Below are 23,261 nucleotides of genomic sequence, written 5' to 3'. Positions count from 1 at the left end.
GAATTATTAATTCTGAACAAAAAAAAAAAAAAAAAAGACTCATTCAAACACTTGAGACTGAAAGCAATTTTACGAGTGAATCAATAAATCCCAGGTAAAAACTTGAGCGCAATGAAATTTGGGGGGGTGGGCAGCTATGTTTGTTAGAACAGGCCACACAAGTTAGTTACAAAATATAATTCATACTGCATATGCTTACGTGACTTGAAACACTCATATGAATAATAGCTGATACTCAAATGGTGGAAAAACCTTCCAGGTCTACAAACAGATACATACAGTTTTACTGTACATTTTCTCCTAGTGTCCGATATGACGGCAAACAGTGAATAATGTTAAAGGATCAAAACCAAATAACTTAAATATATCAAGACATGCAATTACATATAGATTTTTTTTTTTTTAACCAAACTTAAGAAAAAATTGCCATGCAAGTACTTGCATGGAAACTAAGTAAAAAATAAATAAATCTTATAAAGTTAGTGCTATATGCAATTAGCATTACTTTTATACCCACGCACACAATGTGCATGTAAATATTTTTTTTTTGCGTCTCATCCACGATCAGGAGTGTTTATGTATTATTATAAAACAGCATAGTGCAGATACATTTTTTTTTTTTGTAAAGAAAAGCCATACTTCAAAATTATACAGTTTATAGTTTTCCAAAAGTTCATTCTGTTTAAATGTCAGACTAAAATGAAGTCAAGCACCTTAATGCATACTGTACATACATGTTTTTTTGTTCCCACCCCACATTCCCAGTTACTTTTTTTCATTTAAAGAACATAAAGGACAAATCAGCAAATTGAATTAAGCTCTATAAAAAGCCAGCTCATTGGATCAAATTGTCTTAGGCACTGGTTTCTTTTTTTTTTTTAAAGAAGACAAACAAAACAAGCACATGAAATACTGTTGGTGTATTTTAAGGTATTATTAAATGGTACTTCATTATGTATTTAATTTTGTTTGAGTATAGTTTGCTTTGTACTATTTGCTGTGTTTTCAAATTTGCTAATTTCCGTATTTTTAAAAGGACTTTAAAACACTGTAAAAACATAGCCTTTTCTAATTCAAAAGGAACTTTACAGGGTTGGTAGAGGAATTGAAAGAGGGGGAAATAAAATGCTTTACTTAAAACCTGTGCCAGCTCAGACTGAAATACAAATTTCAGTTTCTGTGGCCATTTCAGCTTATTCCAGGAATACTAAAGACTAGACATTTAATTCAAGTGTTCAGATAATTAGACTGATTGTCATCCATGGAGAAGGTGACCGGCAGCAGAGGTTCCATGATGTTACCATCAGTCTTCTTTGTTTTAAGGGGTGCTCCCGTGGGTTATAATATTGCGACAGCTCCTGTTTTTGGTCATGATCATGTGGAGTGCTGGCTGGGAATGGGGTAGAATTTAGAAATCCGGCTTTGTGCTGACGGGTTAAGGCATTCTGACTCTCCACTCATCTTGAAAAACACTTCTTGTTCTTGCAGCTTTCTTGCAAATTCTTCTTCCAAAGCCTGCGAAAAAATGGTGCAAATGCTTAAAAATTAGTAATCTAGAAAAAGTGAATCTAGAAATCACACACACTAGGTTTATACTAAAAACAACAGACCATTTATTAAATTTTCCCTCTCATGTACACCTAACAGTACATGAAATATAATGGTTTTATTACCTTCTTCCTTGGACGGAGCATCTCTCTCCAGTCTTTCAGCTCCTGACTGTGCTCCTCATCAAGTTCTTTAAGCTTCTGTGTTTCATGTTCAATCAGCAGATGGCACTTCTCATTCTGAAAAATAAACAGAGCAATTCCAAATTCGTTTTCACTTCTTGGGCACAAAGAGGACATTAGGAATACAGTTCTTAATCCATTAGACACCTCCGCTTGATGTAATATTTTGGTCTCAACATGGGTCAAACTGTCATCCCACCCCCCTTCCACCTTTTTCAGAGCTGTATATGTTACCTGCAGCTGCTGCAGTTCTCTAATGTTAGTGTCACACTGTAGTTGAAGATCCCTCATCTGGTTCTCATGTTTCTGATGCTGCTGCAGCCTCTCATTCTTCAGCCTCTTCTCCTCCTGAGTAGCAAACTTTTAGACAGAAACAAAATGACGGATCAAGAAGCAGTACATGCAGTTTATTTAGCCACTAGATTCAGAACTATTCTGTAAATTGTGTGTGCATGCATTTAACTTGCACCAGCAATTTAAGTACATTTTGAAATATAAAAAGCATTTCAAGACAATTTAACATGGTTTAAATATGTACTAAACGATCAGCTACCTGTTTGATTTTCTCCCTGTCCTGCTCTGGCGATCCAGATGATGCGATTCGAAGGCTCTTCTTGAACATTGCCATGCGGGTCTTGGCTTCACTGCGCTGGATTTTTGGCAGCCTGCCTCTTTCTTGAGTCTGCCTGCTCTTTAGGTCCTCAATCAATCGTTGGTTATACCTATGCATTTGCTCCATTTCCTAAAAATTAATTAAATAAAAAAAGAAGCAAGACTTTGTTTAATTTGTTTAATTTATAAACAAAAAGGTGACAAACTGAAAAATGCAGATAGAGTAGTTTATATGTACTGCCCTTAAATGCAATAAATAAACACACAACCATTTTTTTGCAGGACTAAACAGTTTTATAACAGCCTTTTTTTTCCCAACCTTTTCATGCCTCTTTAGCAACTGGTGTCTCTGCATAAAGTATTGGTCTTTCAGCTGCTGTTTCAGGAGTTGGTGTTTCTCCTGCAGATGGCGCTCTTCCAGCTCCCATATTGCTGCTTCTCGTGCTGGAAATTTCAAGACAAAAAACAGAATCATTAGAGATAACTGGATACAATGACTTTGCTACATCTAGCTCAGTTTGTTTATTTCCCTGAACAGTGATAGGATGGATACAAAATAATATTGGCCTTCGGGTTCCCTGCAAGCCTCACCTCTCATAAGCTGCTGTTTGTGGTTCAAGCAGTCCCGCTCAATGGTGGCAATCTCAAGCTTGTGCTGCTGTATGATTTTCTTCAGGGCCGAATCCAGTTCCTGTTGCTGTTTCTGCAAAAACTCCTGTTCCTGTCAGAAACCAGAGAAACAAAAGCTGAGTCTCTGATTGAGGTGGATTAAAAACAAACGGAACTTAGTGACACACTACCACAAGCTAGAGAAAAATAACTGAAATTATCTGAAATGCAAATAAAAAAGAAACATTGATGTTTCTTAGTTGTGCTTATTAAAAACCCAAATTAAGAAACAATGAATAGGCCTGGTACTGTTAGAAAACAGTAGGTCCACACCCATGTACAGGACACTTGTATCATGTTTGTAATCATTTGCAGATCCTTTGTTCTAGCTGCCTATCATACTGTAGATGTATAATACAGTATGCAAGAGCCAGCTCCATCTAGTGCACTGCTGGGTATTGCTAGCAATACAAAACTAACCTGTTAAGAAAATGAATACACATTTATTTGAGGAGTAAATGTCCTAGATGGCAATAAACAAGCTTAAATACTTATGTTCCTCCAAACCTTCAATATAGACTGCTTAACTTGTTTAAAATGTTGCATGTTTTTTTTTTTTTTTATGTACAGAAAATGTAATTTAAAAAAAAAAAGACAACAGTACGCCACCCACAAATGAAGGCACCACAAAACAGAATGCACAAGATGCAATACTCGCATGTGCCAAAACAAAACACCCATAGATCTTATGTACTACAGACAATTCCAGGTACTGCCATTGAACCAATACAGTATACAATAGTTTATAAAAAAATTCATAAGCATGTCACATTCAGCTATTGTATAGCAGTAGATGTTCATGTAAACCATCACTTTTTTTTTTTTTTTTTTTTTTTTTTCCAAGATTTTGTAACCAAAACACACTGAACCCCAAACAGAGGAAGGCATCTTTTCAGATACAAGTGGTGCAAATATACCAGTATTTAATCCAAACTACTACAACTAAACAAATGTAGGGCACCCAAAAGGCAGATGTAAGAGAAACAAAACAAAAGGTTTAACAGGGAAGGGAAACTTACATCCTGCATCTGAGCGTTGAAGAGTGTACATGAGGACAACTGAAAAGACTGAATCATAACCTGGGCGACACCCTGTGGATTAAAATAGAATGCACTTCCCATGTGAGCAACAAGGGACAAGAGCAGCAGACTCACACAAACCACCAGCACACCAACGCATACTCACTCAGCAGACACTGCAAGCCACTGTAGTGTTACCAGCTTCTAAAGTCTCTATTATACTGCCCAGATTAAATGAAGAAGGAAAGGAATGTACAGCGCAGAAGATGTTTTTTGTTGCTCAAAGTTCGATCCCATTATTTCTTTTTGTTGTGTGAGGGTGACTGCTGTTACCTGAGCATGCTGGAATTTTTCTAGTTCCTCTTTCAAGTGTTTCATGTGCTCTTTTCTCTGCTCTTTGGGTGCATTTTCCACTTCATTTTTTACCTACAGTTAAATCATGCAGATGGTGGGGGGGAAAACATTGCTTTGTAATTTTGTCATAGCAAACACTTGAAGCTAACAGAGCTGCAAGGTTTATGTTAACAAGCTGTAAAGACAGGTGCTGCAAATCCATTTTTCTATTAGTACAGCTACAGCATGCAAATTAATGTATGAATAGGGTACTTATTTCTTTACATGTAATTATAATTGTTACATTCATCATTATTGTCTAAATGCATAGACAGTTGAGATAAATGTAATACGAGTCTCTGCAAGCTGTTGGTTTACTGGTTAGTTCCCTTATAGCCATTTAAAACCACTTCACATGCAAGGAAACATGCAACATTTGGCTTGTGCCAAATTATTTTAAAGCAGTCCAATTTGACATGGGACCCAGTTGGAGAAGTAGCCTCTGTGCTATATTTGCGTAGATCACAAGACTCTAAACCTTTGCAGTGAGGAAGCCAATGTATCCCAGCAGTTATGAATCCAATAAATTATTGATTAAGAAAATGATGTGCACTACAGGAAAATATAAAGCTCAAACTAAAAGCAATAATACACCGCAAGTTTGCTTTCAAACCACAGAGCAAACCAAAAAACGACATCACCACCGCAAGTTAGAACCCATCACCCAAAACAATTCACACACAAACACACAAACAAGTATTAGTAAAATCAATACGATATAACATCATTTTTATAACATCAAGTATAACAAACCATCCAAGATCAACCTGTACTAGAGCACAATAAATGAACTTTTGAATAGTTTTAAATAAACTTCATAATACATATTTCTTTGTTAAATCATTTACAGGTTAACTTCTTCATTTTCAAAAACAGTAAAGTGTATTATTTAACAAATAGTAAAAACAAAAAAAACACACACAACATTAAAATGTAGATATTTTTCATTCTAAAAATGTTATACTGCCGAGAACTGACACACTGGTAAATTTCAAAAATCACTGTACTGCATAATACCAATGTTGCCATTTTCTGCTTAAAAGCATTTTGAGCCATAACCAAAAAGCAGAAAATGGTACTTAGACACCGACAAAACTGTAATGACATTTAGCCAAGCATGAAACCGATTAGACCAGCTCAATAAAACATTCAATGCTGTGTAACCCGCAACATTTAGAACAGCTAGAAGCCATGGGGAACCTGAGAGGTGAGAATGCTAGTGCCCAAGAGAAGAACATGCAGAGGACTTTCAATGCATCATTTTGTTGTGCTTAAAAGGGTAAGTTGGTAGGCAAGTGTATATGTTGTACTGGCTTTTTCAAGTTGGGTGCGATTGTTTAGATGCCCTAATGTTTTAGCAAAGGTTACAAATAAAAAAAAAAGCTGTTTCTTGAACAGAATCTATGGCACACTCCTTTGTACCAAATACAGTACAGCACTTGCATGTTCCACAGACCTATGTGTGGCTACTATGTAGACGTGCCAGGATGTAAAACACTATCTTATATTGACAATGATATATATATATATGAGATAGAAATTCAACTTAAAGAGCCATGTAAATATAATTTTGTATTTTGGTAAGCCTACCAACTTTTGGGAAGAAAAATAAGAAAAGCTTGAAATGAGGACAAGTACTTCATGATCACCAAGAATAACACAGCAGTTTGAAGAACTGCATGTTAAGAATATTGAATATTTACTTTTTCACTGAAAACAGAAGGATAGGAGGCGTTTGTCAGAATATCCATTACTTAAATGGATTTTAAATTTAAAGACCTATAGCAGAACTTGCAATCTTGTTACACAGCAAGCACTGTCATTAAATTATGTTTATATATAAATAAAATAAAACATGGAAAAAGTTACACTGAATGGCATACACTAATCTACAATATAAAAACACAAATGTTTTACTATAGGTGGTAAGATTATTATTAAAACAGTTAGTATTCTTCTAAAAACTGTCATAAAATGTTATGGCAACATCAAGTAGCTTGAGAAAAAAGATGCATAAAAAACGCCACCAACACCAGAGAGCATGACAGCCACCAGCGCTGCAAGACCACCAGACTGTATCCATATTGCAACACATATGGAATATGTCTTTCATTTTATACACATGCTTTACATATGAAGCATTAATGTAGTCTGACCTGCCTGAATTTTCCTACCTCCTTTTTGCGGTTTTTCAGCATGTTCTGGAATTTGGACAGTTCCTTCTCTTGTTCTACTTTGATGCGTTTTGCTTCATCCCGCAGCCGATTTGTATGATCTTGTTCCAGTCGCTCAATCGTCTGTTTCTGTTGTTTCTCTAGGTTTTCGATTTCCTGGTCATACTGACGTTTCTTACTCTGTCAAAATATGAAAATAATTGTACATGTTATAACAAAAGCAAATACTTTTGTTTGTTTGTTTGTTTGTTTGTTTGTTTGTCTGCTGGGAGACCAGAGTGGACTTGGCTCATATATAGAATCACATATTAAGCTCAACAATCTACAATTATAAATATTGACGCTGATTATTGAACTTTATACAAGTATCAATACAATTCCATATCGCCAAGTTTATGTCCTCACCGTCATCTCCTGTTCAAAGCGCCGGAATATCTGCTCACGCTGCTGCTGCAGTTTGTTGCTCAGCTGCTGTTGGGCCTTCTGTTCTTCTTTCTGAAGCAATCTCAACTCCCGCAGCTCCTGACGTCTACAGTCAAAATAAATAAATAAATAAAAATAAAAATAGAAAGATATATTTTTATTTCTATTGATTTGTTTTCTGTAGTATAAATTAGTGTTCTATTGTCAGTACATTCTAACATATAAATGACACCGGGCAACAGATTGCAAAATATAATGTACCTAATATACATCTGTCAGTGTTATGCACTGCTGTCAGTTAGTTGTAATTCACAGTTCGGATCACAACCGTTAATTACTTTTTTCCGAAAATGGGCCGTGCGTGGGTTACCAGTTAACTACAAAGTATTACCATTTATTTATTTATTTAGTGAATCTTTAAGGACAGGGATACAAGGCAACACACTTCTGGGAAGTGCTGTCATCTACACCTACTCTGCATCCCAAAAAGTAGTATTTATTAGGCTACGTTCATATCTTCTCATATGAATGTTGCTTCATACCTTAAAAATCTCATTTCTTCATTCTTTGTATCATTATCAGTGACTATTTTTGATGTTGTCACACTAACTTCTACCCCATCAACCATAAATTTACGTGTCTTCTTCAACGTTTTCTTCTGTCTTCTGGTTTCCTAAAATGTAATATATATTTATTTATTCAACAAAAACTTACAAGGGTTTATCATGGTATACTTGCAATCATTAAATTGTTAAAAGTTGCTTATTTTAAAAGTTTACCATGTAAATCCACACACAATGCTTCTTACCTGAAGAGAAATGGATCCCTCCTTGTTTTTGGTTAGAAAGCTTGAGATGGACAAGTTAAGATCAACACTGTTATTATCAGCAGCAGAGCTGCTGCCGGAGTCTGAATCTTTGTCCTTTTCTTTAACTTTCTCAGGCTCAAGCTGCTTTGGAGTTTTCATTTTCTCAGAGCTTTCTGCACTGGCCTTAACTTCATCGACACTGGGAATGGCTGCTGATTTTGCTTCCTCTGGTATGGCTGCCTTGTCTTCATCCTTTTCTCTGTCAGCAGTGATACTGGAAGCTACGGCGACTGTGCTCTCTGGGATTTCTGTTTCATTTTGTACAGCTGTAATACTTTGGATTTCTTTGCCTGCCTCATCAGCAGCCTCTTTGTGGGCTTGCTCTGGTGCATCCACAGAAGGCTCCTGAGGATGTTCAATGTTGCTAACCTTGTCTTTTTGCACCTGTTCAGTGCAACTCTCAACTGCCACTTGCCCCCTCTCAGGGGTTACTTCTTGTGGTGATTCTCCTTTATTTATATCTATCTGTGCATTCACATCAATGGCTTTACAGCCCTCTACCTCAAAATCCTTATTTTCATTTTCCTTAGCTTCTTGTGCTGGTTTTACAGTAGGTTCTTCCACACATTCAGCTGCTTTAATTCCTTCAGAATCTGCATCTTTCTGACTATTTTCACCTTTGCCATCTTCTTTAGGTTCTGAAATATCTTTTTCTTCTTCAGTTGTGATTTCTGGTACTTGCTTTACCTTAATTGTTTTCTCTTCTTTGTTTTGTTTGGTCTCCTCTTCAGTATCTGCCACAGTGTTCATCTCAGCTTTTTCTTCCTGTGAAGCACTGGGTAGCTTAGCAATAAGCTCTTCTTCTCCTTCAGCAGTTGCCATTTCTTCTGCCTCAGCCAGGAGCTCTTCCCTGCTCAAATCTTCAATACTGGTGTCTGAAATGTTGTTCTCATTCAATTTTTCATCCTCCGTCTTATCAGCTTCACTGGTGCTTATACCCTCATCTGAGAGTTTGTCACTGGCTTTGTCCTCTGTACGGTCAGGCTCAATTTTCTCAGACACAGACTCCAGAATTGAAGCAGACTGCGAGAGCTTCTCATCCTCTGAACTCGCAATGCTGGCATCTGATGGTGCGCGTTTGTGTCCAGGCACAAGCTATATGAAAAAGACAAGACAACAACAAAAAAGAAAAGACACAAAAAAATACTTCAGAGATTTGCAGCACTTCGACCACACAAGCAGATGCACCCTCAATGCTCAATTTACATCTTTATTGATATCAGTGTCTCGATTTAAAACCGGGATTTTCAACCATACTGAGAGCATTGTAGAGAGAGAGAGAGAGAAAGAGAGAGGGAGAAAGAAAGAAAGAAAGAAAGAACGAGAGCTAATGGAAAGCATCCGTGCTAATGAAGAAAGTTGTTTGCATTGTGAAACAATCAGTGATCGTAAGGGGGGCTTTGAAAGAAGCAGGATTCCACAGTACAAACAACAAATGAGATGGATTAATTGAATGCTTACTTGAAAAAAACGTCCAGCTATAAAGTTGCTGGTGTGGATGACTTCAAATCATTAAATAAGAGGTATTGTACATGAGATCTGTAACTGAACGACCAATTACAAAAAAAAATAATGTACATTTTTACACTCTAACTCAAGGACTGTCAAATCAGACAAAGATTAACAAAATCGATGTTGACTTAAATGACAATTTAATTAAACAAAACCGACAATAAAATCTACCTTCATCTACCTACATTTTTGTGAGATGTTTCTAAGCTGTAAGCAAGCCCAATAAGATTCATAAGAAATAGGAGTTCCAATTGTTGCACTTACTAGCTGTGGATCATGTTCTTCGTCATCCTCCTCTTCTTTACCCTCCTCAATCTCCTCTGTCACCTCTGCTTTAGCCTCTGCTATCAGCTCTCGAAGTGGCTTGTTGTCAACAACACTTGTCACAAATGGATGCTTCAGAAGAAAGAAAAAAAAACTATAAATATGACAAATGTTTACATATTAAAAAAAAAAAAGATTTAAAATTAATGTCCAACAAAATTATGTCAATTGTGTTATATAAATATAATTTTTTCACAAACGTTTTTTATTCCACTTATAGCTCTGATCTAATGGGTTGTTTGGAGGGGCTTATGCACCAAAAACTCCAAAATAATCCCAGATGTGATTGCCATTTTGGAAATAGAATACAATAACAAAAACTAAAATGCATGATAACCCCTACTGTCCAGCCAAATTGTTTTGCATCGTTAAATCAACCAGTACAATTTTAAAATATCAAACTCATTTGTTTAAAAAAGTATAATGAATATCGATCTTGTGTTAGGGAGATGGCTAATCTTGATGTTGTTAACCAGTATAAATACAGGGAAAAGAAATGAACATTACCTTTAAAAATGCATTTTAATACCATTGTACCAAATATTAAAACTAAATGCCAAAAGTCCTTTAATAAAATCTTCGGGACACCCAATAATCATTTAGTTAACTGCTACAGTAAAAAAAAAAAAAAAAAAAAAAAGGGTTTTAAACTGACACCAATGTTTTATTTAGCATTAATCTATGTTAATCCTGTAGATTTTGAAGGTCAATGGAACATTCATGTCTCAAATCTACACACAGATGGCACGAAAATCTGGAACATACTGAAAGACACAATATCCTCCCTAAAGAAACTGATCTACAAGCATCTGATTTTAGAAGTAAACTCTTTGGAACAAAGTTAGTCAAATATTCTTATCTTTGGGAGTCAATTACCCCAAATTACAAAAATGTATTCTTCATTGTTTGTATAATGTAGTTAATCATGATTGTAAAACCGCAAGATGACTGGCTGATCTATAAAAGTGCTCTGAAACAGCAACAGCATAACAGATTTATTATTCTGATTAAAAACAAAATGTTTATAAAAAAAAAAAAAAAAAAACATTTTAATGCAAGCTTTAATCAGGTCTCTCAATTACATATTGCCTTACAACTTTTATAAATACTGCGTTTACACTGCCACCTCAAACCTAAGCCGACTCAGGTCCAACTGATCGCGGAGATTCTTATCATTTTTCACGAAGCGTTTACACTGCGGTTGTGCCGAGCCATCTTAGGTCCGAATGCACGCGCATACCATCTAAACTACAATACGTGCTCAGTGACGTCATAACGACCACTGAAGAAATAACATGTTTTCCCCTCCCCAAACCACAAAGGTAGAAGAAGCAGAGTGGTACTACAAACAACAATACAGTGTCGTGTTCATATTGCGGGGACTCTTCTTAAATATATACTTATCTTGCAGTCTACAAGAAAAAAAAATTATATATATATTTTTTTGTTATGTATTTATTACCTGTAACAGCTGATTGGCGTTCCATCTGTTGTCTAAATTCTTATCTAAAGCTTTCCTAAGAAAATCCTTGAACTCTGCAGACCTGTGAAGTAGTAACACAAACATTTTTGTAAGGTACATATATTTATTATGTCATCATTTTATTCTTTAAAATAATAAAGTGCTAGTAAGTTACTGCTGAGGTCCTGAAAATGTTAGAACACCTACTAATAAAGAACAAACACACTATAATTTGACACTTTGGACAAATAATTAAAGGATCTTTAGGTTATGGTGTGGTACACAGTGTACGATTTGTGTAGAGAAACTAAATAAATAAAACACAAACATTAAAAATGGTATAAAAAACACATTCTCACCATTTAGATGGCTGTGACAGAGTAGGAGGCTCCGCCTTAGCTATTTTCAGCAAAACTCTCATTGGATTAAGCTCATGATGAGGGGGTTCTATCTCTGCCAATTCAATTAATGTGACACCTAATGACCAAATATCAGCTTTGTAATCGTATGGCCTGTCTTTGGAAGTCTCGCACATTACCACTTCTGGAGCCATCCTGTGAGAGAACACAAAAAGGATGAAGTATACACATGCAGTAGCATGCAAACGGCATGCATGGTGAAAACAAAACTAAAAACAAACAAACAAAAACAGCTTACCAATATGGTGTTCCAATAAAGGAGTCTCTTCTCTGCAGCGTTTTAGTATTCTTAGCAGATACTCCGAAGTCAGCTGAAAACACATTTAAACTTAAAATCCTACATTTGAAATTCGGTAACTACAACTACAAGAAAAATAATTAAATGACACATAACTACCCAAAAGTACTGTAGTATCTATGAATGCAGAATATAGAGACGACATTTGAAGCTGGAACAGTAAACTTAATAAAAAGTAATAATTAAAGCTGATTAAAACCAACCAACTCTGACAATCATTGCTTCCTGTTTTAGTACCATTAAACTTCTGGTGCTCTTACCAAGTTTAATATCTCCGTCTATTGAAAGAAGAATATTCCCAGCCTTTAGATCTCTGTGAATGACCTTGATATCATGGAGGTAACACAATGCTTCCAAAGTCTGTTTACAAACCACCCGGATCTGTGGCTCTGTTAGAGGCCTCTCCAGCTCTGTGAAATAAAATAACATACACTTAAGAAAATGTTACCACCTAATCCAGGGATAAGATATAGAGAGATGATTTCATAGGGGAGTCACATTTATATATTATTTGAAATAAGCTTTTCATGTAGAATTACAAAAGCAACTCATTGTGGACCGAAAAAGAATCATCAACTGGTTACTGATTGTGGGTCATACTGTACTACACATGTGTTGTTAGCCAGCTGAAAGATCAATATATAAAATGAAGTAAAAGGATAAGCAAATGCAATGCTTACCCAACATCACTGCATCTACAGCTCCTCCTGCACAGAACTCGATCAGGATCTGAAGAGAAAGAGATACAATTAAGAGGTTATCCTACAAAACAATGAATACATTTATAATTGTCATTACATGCTTTAGAATTTGCTACAGTACCTAGACCGGCCTAATTCTTCAAACTTGCAACATTTATCGATTTACTTATTTTAACTGAGTGCCCGTTTAGTTACATGCCCCCATTTTCGCACTAATTTCAAGGTCATCTCACCTCCGTAACCCGACTCCAGAGGAGGAGTGAAGATCAACATCCTTCGTTCCTGCTGTCTAGTTAATTGCCTCTTTTCATACAACAAATTTAAACCGAGGATGTTGCCAAGCTACCGAGCCTGGGTAGGACAGAGTTCAGCCTGACTAGTCTCAGCAGCTCTCACCTGCCACCTGACCAGGAGGGGGCGATACAATTCACTCCCAAACAAAATTACTCGCACCACTCTGCAAGGCAATGCCTTTTACTAGGTCAGCCACTACAGTACTGTATACTGTAGATAACATTTACTTATGTATTCTTTTCACAATGCAGGAGCAGCTTTGGCATCTATTATAAAGGATTGTGGTCAACAAATGTTAACATTCCTTCAGAAGCACATATTCTAAAGACATGCTTGTTTTTAAGTCTGAATTTAATTTTATTTTAAGCTGTCTGAATGCTTTAACAGTGAGTACGTTAAAGTAACATGTTCAGTCTTAAAGGTTTTACTTCTCTCAATATGTCTGATGATGTAATGGGTTTTATAAGAGGAATCTCACAGCAGCATAAAGCATAATGCAACTTAGGCTTTCAAATAGGATTACAGTTTCTCAGCATACTGGGTGGTTTACACTTTGCTGCGCATTTAAAAAAGCTCCCCATAACTGCAAATTACAAATAGTGTTTTAAAGCAGACTCATTCTGCAATTACAGATTTCCACATTAAATCAGTTTGAGTACCATCTACTTTAACACCCAAACTTGTTTCTCAATGAAAACAAGGTTTCCCAGTATTACTGCAGGTAAGGTTTCTAATACAATTGATATAAACTATAAATGATTTAACATTTTAAGTTACTTCTTGTTTTTCTCGTGGTGTACATCTGTACTCCACATATATCTTTCGTGTTTAATGCCTTGTAAAGGCCAGCTAAAAATGATACTGAGCAACTCCACTTCAGTCTGAGCGAGTTTCTGATCCTTCCACAAATCATTGGTGAGATGAGTTACAACCTCAGTATCTGCTACTGTACACCGTACACCGTACACCATGTTACTGCTAAGCCAGATTAATCAGATTCTGCTTTTAGGTCTCCTGTAAATGCTTCTTCTTGCAGTGCAAATAAGATGTGTTTTTATTTATAGTACATCAACCAATTGTTATGACCCCTAGTTTCACTACAGTTAAACAATAGCTAAATAGTTCCCTGTGTACACTATCCACAAGAAAAAAAAAGGCATTCTGATCACATTTTTCTAACAATACTGGTAATTCAATGGGGGACCTCTCTCCAGGATGTGTTACTTCTAATACAATAGTTGTCACAGTAATATATTGGAAGATAGAAGGGTTGTGGTTCTCTCACCCACATAGTGGATGTAACCTCTGAAGACTCATTTCTGCAATGCATGCAGTATGAACATATCTACATTACTAATCAATTCAAATGGCATCAATATTTATTGATTTATTTATTACTGCCTTTGGATATCTGGTGACAGCACTCACTATGCACTATAAGACCTCTTGGGCAGCCTTAATACAGTTTCTCTGGCAAATATTAAAAAGAAATGACAAACTGTGCTGAGTGATTGCACTTCAAAAGGGGACCAATACAGACTGAATTGATAGAAGACTTAAATTCCTTGTTGACAGACAAGATTTGTCCCCATGTTATACCAAACACTGCACATTTAAAGGATGCCTGCCAATGTACTGGATAGAATTACTACATGCCACAAACAGAAGTTCTTTGTTATAAAATACTACAGTGGCAAATGTACAGCAAATACAGCAACTAGAAATTTTAAACTAAAGCAAAATATATTGCAGTATACTGTAACTTCTACAGTAATTATCAATTTACTGTAATGGGATGCTACAAAACTAACAACACACACACACCTTTAAGTTATTGTGAATTCAAAACATTTGAAACAGACATTTGCATTTTTGTCTTTACTAGTATATTTACACAAACCTAATTAAGGTCAGATGTTCCTTGTTTTAATGTTTGTGTTAAATCACCCCTGGAGAGTATAGTTTTGTTTTTTTTTTTTTAAAGATCAAAATCAATTACCTACCCATAGTTTACTTTCGTAGTAGAAGGCATCCAGTAGTTTTACTATGTGCTGATGGTCACATGATGCTAGAATATCAATTTCTATCATGTAGTCTTCAAGCTCCTCTTCTGTCTTTGTATCAATCACCTTTGCAGCAGCAAGGGTCCCAGTTTGTTTATTCTGGGCCTAAAATCAAAACAAAAAAAACAAGTCAAATGTAAGAGAACTACAAAAATAAATCAGTCAGGAAAATTGGCAAACAATCCTGCATTAAAAAAAATTCTTATTTTTAAGTCCCGTTGTTAGAAAAGAATATACTTAAAATATTTAGAAATAACAATCTAAATCCTGTGTTCATGATGGTTTTATTAATTATAATCGGTGCAGGACAAAATTAAGATCCTATAGTTAACAGGAAAGATGCATCTTTGAAATGTTACCTGTGAAGGCTTTGATGTATAACAACTCTAACTGGCCATTAGAGTTGCCTGCTAGTATTATTTTCAACCACTGTTAAAATAATTATTACTGTATAAATGAGATTTTCATAATGAGATATTTTAACTTCAAAAAGCTTCTGTAGTCATATGAATACAGTGGAAGATTAAACCAAGAACTTCCAATTAAACCTTGGGTAAGAACAGTCACTGTGAATCTGACACTGTTTGGAGAAAGTTGGACCTTTGTGCTTGCCGACAGGGATCTGGCCTAGAGAGGCACTAAATAGTTTTTTTGTAGGGCAAGGCCTGTAGGATCAGATGATTTCAAACACAATCAAATAATATATTGGTTACACCTCTATAATTAGAACATACAGGTTTTCCTTATTAACCAATCATTATAAAACATATTTCGTTGGCTCACGAATTCCGGTAGAAGTTCTTCAATGTGTGTTCTGTGTATAAATCGGAATGGCAGAACAGATTTGCATCACTTTAAACTATGTTGTTGTTTTTACAAAAAAAACTCTAGGTTACAATTAAATATAAATGTATAAATATTAAATCAGTACAATTAAAATGTTTAAAATGGGAAATACTGTGTTCTTTCCTGTGTGTCCCCAAGGAACTGTTCTTTCCAGAGATACTGTCCGCTATGTAAAACCAGACTTCCTTTCTTTTAACATTCAAGACAAGACGGAAATGTATCTTTTGATACAGCCCCTTTTAAAATGTTGAGCTTATACACCAGTCTTTAAAAGCTGCTGTTCACATACAGTATGTTAACAGAACCGTGAAAATCATTTGAGGGATGCATTTAATAGTTAAAAATGCAGAATATTGTGAAAATCACACAGGGTTACAATAAATTCATATTTTGCTTATGTTTTTTTTTTTTTTTTTTTTGATCTCAGAAGCTGGAAGTGAATTTGCTGGTCAGTTTGCATGAAAGACCACTACCGAAATTCAAGCTACAGTATAGGAAAGTGTTGGTGGTTTACAGTAGTTTCCTTGTGCTGATCTACAGCAAGCGAGATACATTGCATAATAGTAAAGATTTATTTCACAAACACCAATCTAATCTTTTCATAAGCAACTTGAATCCTACCTTTGCTGAAAAGTAAACAAATGAAAAGGTATAAATCTACTAAAAATAACAAAAAGGGAATTAAACATTCTTGAGTTATACGTTAATCTTAGTTGGCGTTCTAAATGAACAGTACCTTACTATAAACAATGTAGACAAATGAGCATTGTGTTTCATTTCCTGCACCACAGTGCAGTAGCACTTCCCTCACTTACTCAAGACTAACTTTTAGTTATGCTTTTAGTTATGCTTTGAGGTCATTATTTGACACACTAAAAGGAAAGGGAGGGTTCATGTCTCATTCTATATTTATCTAATTTGATATTTACATGCGTTATGCCATTCTCTGTGTGTGAGTAAGCCAACGCCTTTTAGTAACTGTGACATTATCATCACAAAAAGAAGTACCAAACAAAACTGCAGTAAAAACATTTCAAGCCCTATAGAGTCACCAGGTCATAAGTTTGTTTGAAGACAAATCTCATGTTGCCTTTAATTGAACAATTGCCGATAAGCAATGAATGCAGGTCACATCAATAGGATGTCTAGCATTCATTACTGTTTATCTTCAGTGTCTATGGGGTTACCTCATATAGAATACTGTGTTCAGTTCTGGTCACCTCGCTACAAAAAGGATATTGCTGCTCTAGAAAGAGTGCAAAGAAGAGCGACCAGAATTATTCCAGGTTTAAAAGGGTCATATGCAGACAGGCTTAAAGAATTTAATCTATTCAGTCTTGAACAAAGAAGACTATGCAGCGATCTGAGTCAAGCATTCAAAATTCTAAAAGGTATTGACAATGTCGACCTGAATAAAGAAACAAGGACCAGGGGTCACAACTGGAGATTCGATAAAGGTGCATTCAGAACAGGAAATAGGAGACACTTCTTTACACAGAGCATCGTGGGAATCTGGAACCAACTCCCCAGTAATGTTGTTGAAGTTGACACCCTGGGATCCTTCAAGAAGCTGCTTGATGAGATTCTGGGGTCAATAAGTTACTAACAACCAAATGAGCAAGATGGGCCAAATGGCCTCCTCTCATTTGTAAACTTTCTTATGTTACTCTTGGATTTTTAAAACTTCAATGTAAATATTATACAGAACTTTACTGTTTTAAAGAATACCTGCAATTTATTTAAAAATAAAAAAAACATATAAACTGTCTACATTTAAAGAAGCATTCAAAATTACAATTAAAAAGTCCCAACAGTATATCAGCTTTATCAGGTTTTTATACCCTCCCAAAGTTTACAATGGAATAGTAATATCCTTTCATGCAAATATTTAATAAAAGTTACAGTGCTGTTTTCCTTACACGCAGCACTAAGTTATATCTAGATTTAAACAGTAACAAACAGTTCAACTAATCTGTTTCTTAGACTTGCATTTCAAATTGAATCTCCTGGCAAAATACAGTAAATACAACCATTATTATATATATATATATATATATATATATATATATATTTCAAATAAAGCAATACATAATGCAGAAATAGTTATACATGATGCAGAACATATTCTGTAACACTGTATGGTCAGCAATATGCATAATTATTGAAATAGCTTTACTTGTAAAACAAACATGAAGGTGAGAGAAATAAAATGTAAAAAGAAAATATAAAATATTTAAATAGTGTAAAGGCACAGTCTTAATGGCAACAAATGCCCAAAGTATTGGAAGATAGACTTGAGATATTTTTTGTATTTAAACACAGAGAAGGAGGGTTATTTTTGCATCACTACCTCAACTTCAGACATTACACACTGCTGTTTAGGTAACACCTTCAGCTGCATAAAACAGAGGCTGCCAGAGACATCAATATTTAAGAAAGAAAGAAAGAATACAGCAGATATTAAAATGATTCAAATCTGGCCATATGTTGCCATTTGGGGTCTATTTTAATGATAATTCACACAATTGGAATATCTGTTACTGAGTTTGATGGATCCAAAAAAAGAAAAAATTAAGCATGCTTTTGTTCTAAATGAATTTAAAATGGTCACAATATCCGATTGATCTACATGTCTGGATGTGTGCATACTGCTGGACATGGTCTTGTTGGTATTCAGATCATTTAGCCCTTAGAGAATGGTTATTTCAATGCTTGTCACTGAATTGTTAAGGTTGAGAACAAACTCAATATTATTTAGACAACTAGAAACCTATCAAACATTTTCATCATGTTTTTACACCAACTACAATCTACAAGAAACACCATCCATACGCAACATATCCTGTAGAATCTTCAATCACTGAAGTTGTGTCACCATTGACAGAGTGAGGAAGACTAGTCTTTGTGGTTTGAATGTTTTTCACAGTTTAACAATATGGTATCTGCTATAACCACACATTTTTCAGCCATATAAGCTTAGTATTTGAAGCTGTCACGCTGACACCTCGGCTTTCTTTCACTGATCAACTACAGTACAAAAACATCCCTGTGTTTTTTACGCAAAACATATAAATGATGTGCAATCAGTGTAACTATAGCACTATTTCAAATGGTGAAAAGAAATCAGCATGGTTCTGTATTCCTAGGATGCTGCAGAATGCAACACTTGTTATGATAATAAATACTTAAAGGTTTCCTTTCCCAATGCAAATTAGCAGCAACTGTTAAATGTTGCGTCACAAAGCTGCATTGTAAACTATATGTATTTCCTTTTCCTGATTTTGTTCTGAAAGACAGTTCCCTCAGTTTTGTCTAAGAGGGTTTTTACCTTAAAATGCCCAAGTTGAGTATATATGTACAATTCTTGTAAAATATTATCAGTAACAAAAACACCACTGGTTCCTCAGCAACAAAGCTTGTAGATAACACCCATGCCTTGTAGTGCTGCAGTCAACATGTAGCTTAACTATGTGTAGGCAAAAAGGTTCAGGGGAAGAAGCCTGTGTGCTTACATTTAGTTTTAAACTATGTTTGTGCATCAATGAATAAATAGAGAGCCAACTTATGGAAGAAATATAATACATATAATTAAAAAAAAAAAAAAAACCTGTGGAGGCTTAAGTTTTAATAGTGAATGACATCAGTTGTGTAGCTTACACAAGACACGCCCAGTTATATATATATATATATATATATATATATATATATATATATATATATATATATATAAATAAAAAAGTGCAATAGAAGGAAAAATAATTCATGTTGATCTGCTCACAGCATGTTTAAGGACATTTCACATGACATTTGTAGAAAACAGCTCATTCCGCCCTTTACTGTTAGCCCTTGTGGTACCTCCTCAAGTGAGGTACCCAATAGCCAACACATTTTTTATCCAGGTGGTCACCCAATGACCCATCCAATAGTATGGGGCTTTTGACCCACCTTCTCAATAAATAAATAACTCCAATGCATTGCCAGGTGGTACATACTACAGCAATACAAGTGCCATACAATAACATCCTGGCAAAACCCACTATTGAAACAGGAGTCCCAGGGCTACAGAATTACATCAGTGCCTCCCTGTGTGACTGTAGACTAAAAGCATTAAACAATGACCACTTAAATAAAAGAAAAGGTCCTGCAGAGGGATCCATTGTTTTAAACGTAACGACTACTCAGGGAGGCAGATTACGGTTTTATGGTTTTACAGGATGTAGGATTCTCAAAGAATTTTAACCTCGGACACAACATGGTGTAGAGAGGGAGGCAAAAGTGGGAACCACCCACATAGATTACAAACAATAAAAAAACGAGTCAGGCCTGACAGGTTGTTTTATTATTATAATTAAGATAAGCTTCACATGTAAACTATGCAATCACTTATGAGCTGATAGTACATATGCAAAAGCTATTTGGCTACACCAGTTAAGTAGCTGGATCTGTTGAATTACCAACCAATCCTGGTACTGAATGGTATTTATTTTTAACATGGCTTACACAAATAATTCATCATCTTACTGGAGTTACCAAACTGGTCAGGTATAATAAGTGATTTTTTATATATATATATATATATATATATATATGTTGCTTACCTTGTACACTTTCCCAAAGGCACCATCTCCCAGTTCTCCAATGATTTCCCAGAAGTCTTCGGGATTTACATCCCTATTGACATGTTCATATTGTTTTTTCTTCTTTTCCCCTCCCAACTTAAAAATCTTGCGAAAGTTGAAAAATGACATTTTTAAGGTGTTTTACTTTAAGTTTATTTAAAAAAAAAAAAAAAATCCAACGAGTGATCTTTGAATTTATTAGAGCTATATATCAAGAATAAATGTTTGTATTACAAATAAAATATTAATTTAAAAAAAAATGTACACCATGTTTAGCTATGCAAATAAAGAGAAAAATCTCATGACACTGACTGGGTTTTTCTCTGGCATGTAGCAGATCAACGAGTAAAGAAAAACATTTAGAATGTACCCTAACTAAAATCGATACTTTGGTTTTAACCAAAAGAAAAAGAAAAAACAAATACTGTATATTATTTTCATTAGATTCCTGTATATTATCATAAAAACGCATTCAAGCCTCTGTTTAGACGGTGAATACCGCAAGAGGTCTTCCACCTTCACCCAGTTGGCAATAACGGAGTCAAAAGCTTACATGTAAACGAAACTCTCTGTGGAATTTAGGATTATAAAACTAAAACAAAATGAACAGTTAAAAATGAAGCCTGTAACTCCCGTCTCCAGTCGTCCTCACTCAGTTGTCGATAAGGTTGGGGGAGCGGCTGCTGACCCTCAGCTCCGGAGACAGACACGCACAGCCGGGTGCTCTGGCCCAAACACGAATTGAGTAGGTTGTTTTTTTTTTTTTTTCAAATGTGGAAAATAAAATAAACACAAAACCGGACCACGTCAATTCTGTGACGTTTTGAAATCCAGAGCTACCGCTATTTTTGTTTTCCAAGTATTTATTCCAATTTGTACTCGCAAGCTCGTCACATTACATGCTCTTTTCCCCCCCATCCGCGAAACAGCAACTTCAATTCCGCCTGTTCACAGAGAAGGTAAGCTTGGTTTCGCGCAGCCGCAGTCATCCTCCTGTGCTCATCTGCGAGCTCGTGCTAATAGGTTGCGGGCACGCGCACGGCGATCTTTTTTTTTTTAAGAAGTCACCTCTGTTTTTTGTTTATTTTTATTTAATTTTGCGTTTGGTGCTTTTGTTTTTAAAATTGCTCTAGCAACGTTTTTGAGTAGCTTTTCTTTTGTTTTCACTTTTCAAAATAAATAAATAGACAGTTGGGGTTCCGTGCCCGAGTGGAATTTGCTGAAATTTAAATAATTTGCATTGAGATCCACATATCATTTTGGCTTAAAACCATGCTAATACATTGAGTAAATTGAAAACATTTGGGCTCATTAGGTAAATTCAAAGACCTTGCACAATAGGAGGCATGTAAAATAACATCAAGTCTAGAATAACAAAACACCCAAAATGTATTGGTATAGTACCGGTATGTATTTTATCAGCCTCTATTAAAAATGTTAAGATATTTAATAATATTTTTATAGCTTCTGAAATACATCATATATAAAATAATTAATTGTTTATACAGATGATGATGTTTCTCTGTACTTGTTGATTGTGCTTCGGATACCACACCTTGAAAATCGAGTGATGCGAGTGGAGGCACAGGTGGATCACATTAGTTTACTGTAAAGCTACTTCTTAGTTGGTGCTTATACACCACTTCAATTTGAAGGTCTCACTTCAAGTACTTTTTATTTTTCTTAACCACAGAGAAATATGGTTCTTTATCCCTGTATGTCCAGGGAGAGGAAGACATTTGCAGGCCAATAATCAACTCCGGGTTAGTCATTAGTTGGTCATTTCTGTACTGGAAAAACAAAACAAAAAAACCTGGAGCCATTCACTGCTGTGACAGGACCGTATCTGAATCAAGGACAGAACTATGCTACTATTGACATTTGCTTGAATTATTGTAACACATTAAAAGATACAACCATTGGTTGCTTAATTGATATAGAATACACATATTCAATATTGATATACAGTATATGCTGTTTTTTAAATAATTATTTTAAAGATAAAAGCAACCCAGAAAAGTCCTTCCTTTCAAAATCTTAATAATAGTACAGCGACATTTTCAGCGGTATCTTGGCTACAATGTCCACAAATCATGTTGACTTTTATATACTCTGAAATTATTACTTAGTGCAACATTCCGTGTATTGTACTTTTTCAGAAAGCACTGATGATAGTCAAGTTTGTTTTTAGTCACCAAATGTATTTTTAGATGCAGGGACACAAAATCCTTTTCCGTGAAATCTGCTTGGTAAGTAATTTTGTTTGACAGATTGACATGGTCCTGCTACTGCATGGAGCAGTGTGATGAGAGTTACAGCAGTAATGTACAACAGACACTCTACATCCAGGCCCATCAGCTGGACTCAACATGTATGGAAAAGTTTCAAAACCTACTTTTCTAATTTCTTATAATAATATGAATAATTGTAGTTCTGAGTGTCTAAATCTATCACACCCATTGCTATTTAAAGAAAGTCTAAATGACTTTCAGGACTTTCAGGAAAAAAAGAAACAAGGACCAGGGGTCACAAATGGAGATTAGATAAAGGGGCATTCAGAACAGAAAATAGGAGGCACTTTTTTTACACAGAGAATTGTGAGGGTCTGGAACCAACTGCCCAGTAATGTTGTTGAAACTGACACCCTGGGATCCTTCAAGAAGCTGCTTGATGAGATTCTGGGATCAATAAGCTACTAACAACCAAACGAGCAAGATGGGCCGAATGGCCTCCTCTCGTTTGTTATTATTATTATTATTATTATTATTATTATTATTATTATTATTATTATTATTATTTCTTAGCAGACGCCCTTATCCAGGGCGACTTACAATC

The 23,261-nt window shown here is 35.3% G+C and overlaps 1 protein-coding gene across 4 annotated transcripts; it reads right to left on the bottom strand.

The window, feature by feature from the left end:
• Positions 1-857: 857 nt before the first annotated feature.
• slka (STE20-like kinase a) lies at positions 858-21,624 on the bottom strand. Of its 4 annotated transcripts, XM_034025195.3 has the most exons (20): positions 20,406-21,624; positions 14,902-15,066; positions 12,584-12,632; positions 12,164-12,313; positions 11,844-11,916; positions 11,546-11,740; positions 11,187-11,268; positions 9,665-9,796; positions 7,829-8,983; positions 7,563-7,693; positions 7,003-7,126; positions 6,598-6,777; positions 4,364-4,456; positions 4,031-4,102; positions 2,934-3,063; positions 2,662-2,786; positions 2,284-2,472; positions 1,965-2,090; positions 1,674-1,787; positions 858-1,515 (listed from the first exon to the last, which is right to left on the bottom strand). In XM_034025195.3, the coding sequence occupies exons 1-20, from the start codon at positions 20,553-20,555 to the stop codon at positions 1,375-1,377; spliced, it is 3,576 nt and encodes a 1,191-aa protein (XP_033881086.3). In that variant the 5' UTR covers positions 20,556-21,624; the 3' UTR covers positions 858-1,374. The 4 variants fall into 4 exon arrangements, with proteins under 4 accessions (XP_033881086.3, XP_033881087.3, XP_033881088.3 ...); XM_034025196.3 differs by lacking the exon at positions 4,031-4,102 and having other exon boundaries at positions 20,406-21,623; XM_034025197.3 differs by lacking the exon at positions 4,364-4,456 and having other exon boundaries at positions 20,406-21,623.
• Positions 21,625-23,261: the final 1,637 nt, after the last annotated feature.

This window comes from Acipenser ruthenus, chromosome 7, assembly GCF_902713425.1.
Source record: "Acipenser ruthenus chromosome 7, fAciRut3.2 maternal haplotype, whole genome shotgun sequence".
NCBI classification, from domain to species: domain Eukaryota; kingdom Metazoa; phylum Chordata; class Actinopteri; order Acipenseriformes; family Acipenseridae; genus Acipenser; species Acipenser ruthenus.
This window is presented reverse-complemented; position numbering and strand designations above follow the sequence as displayed.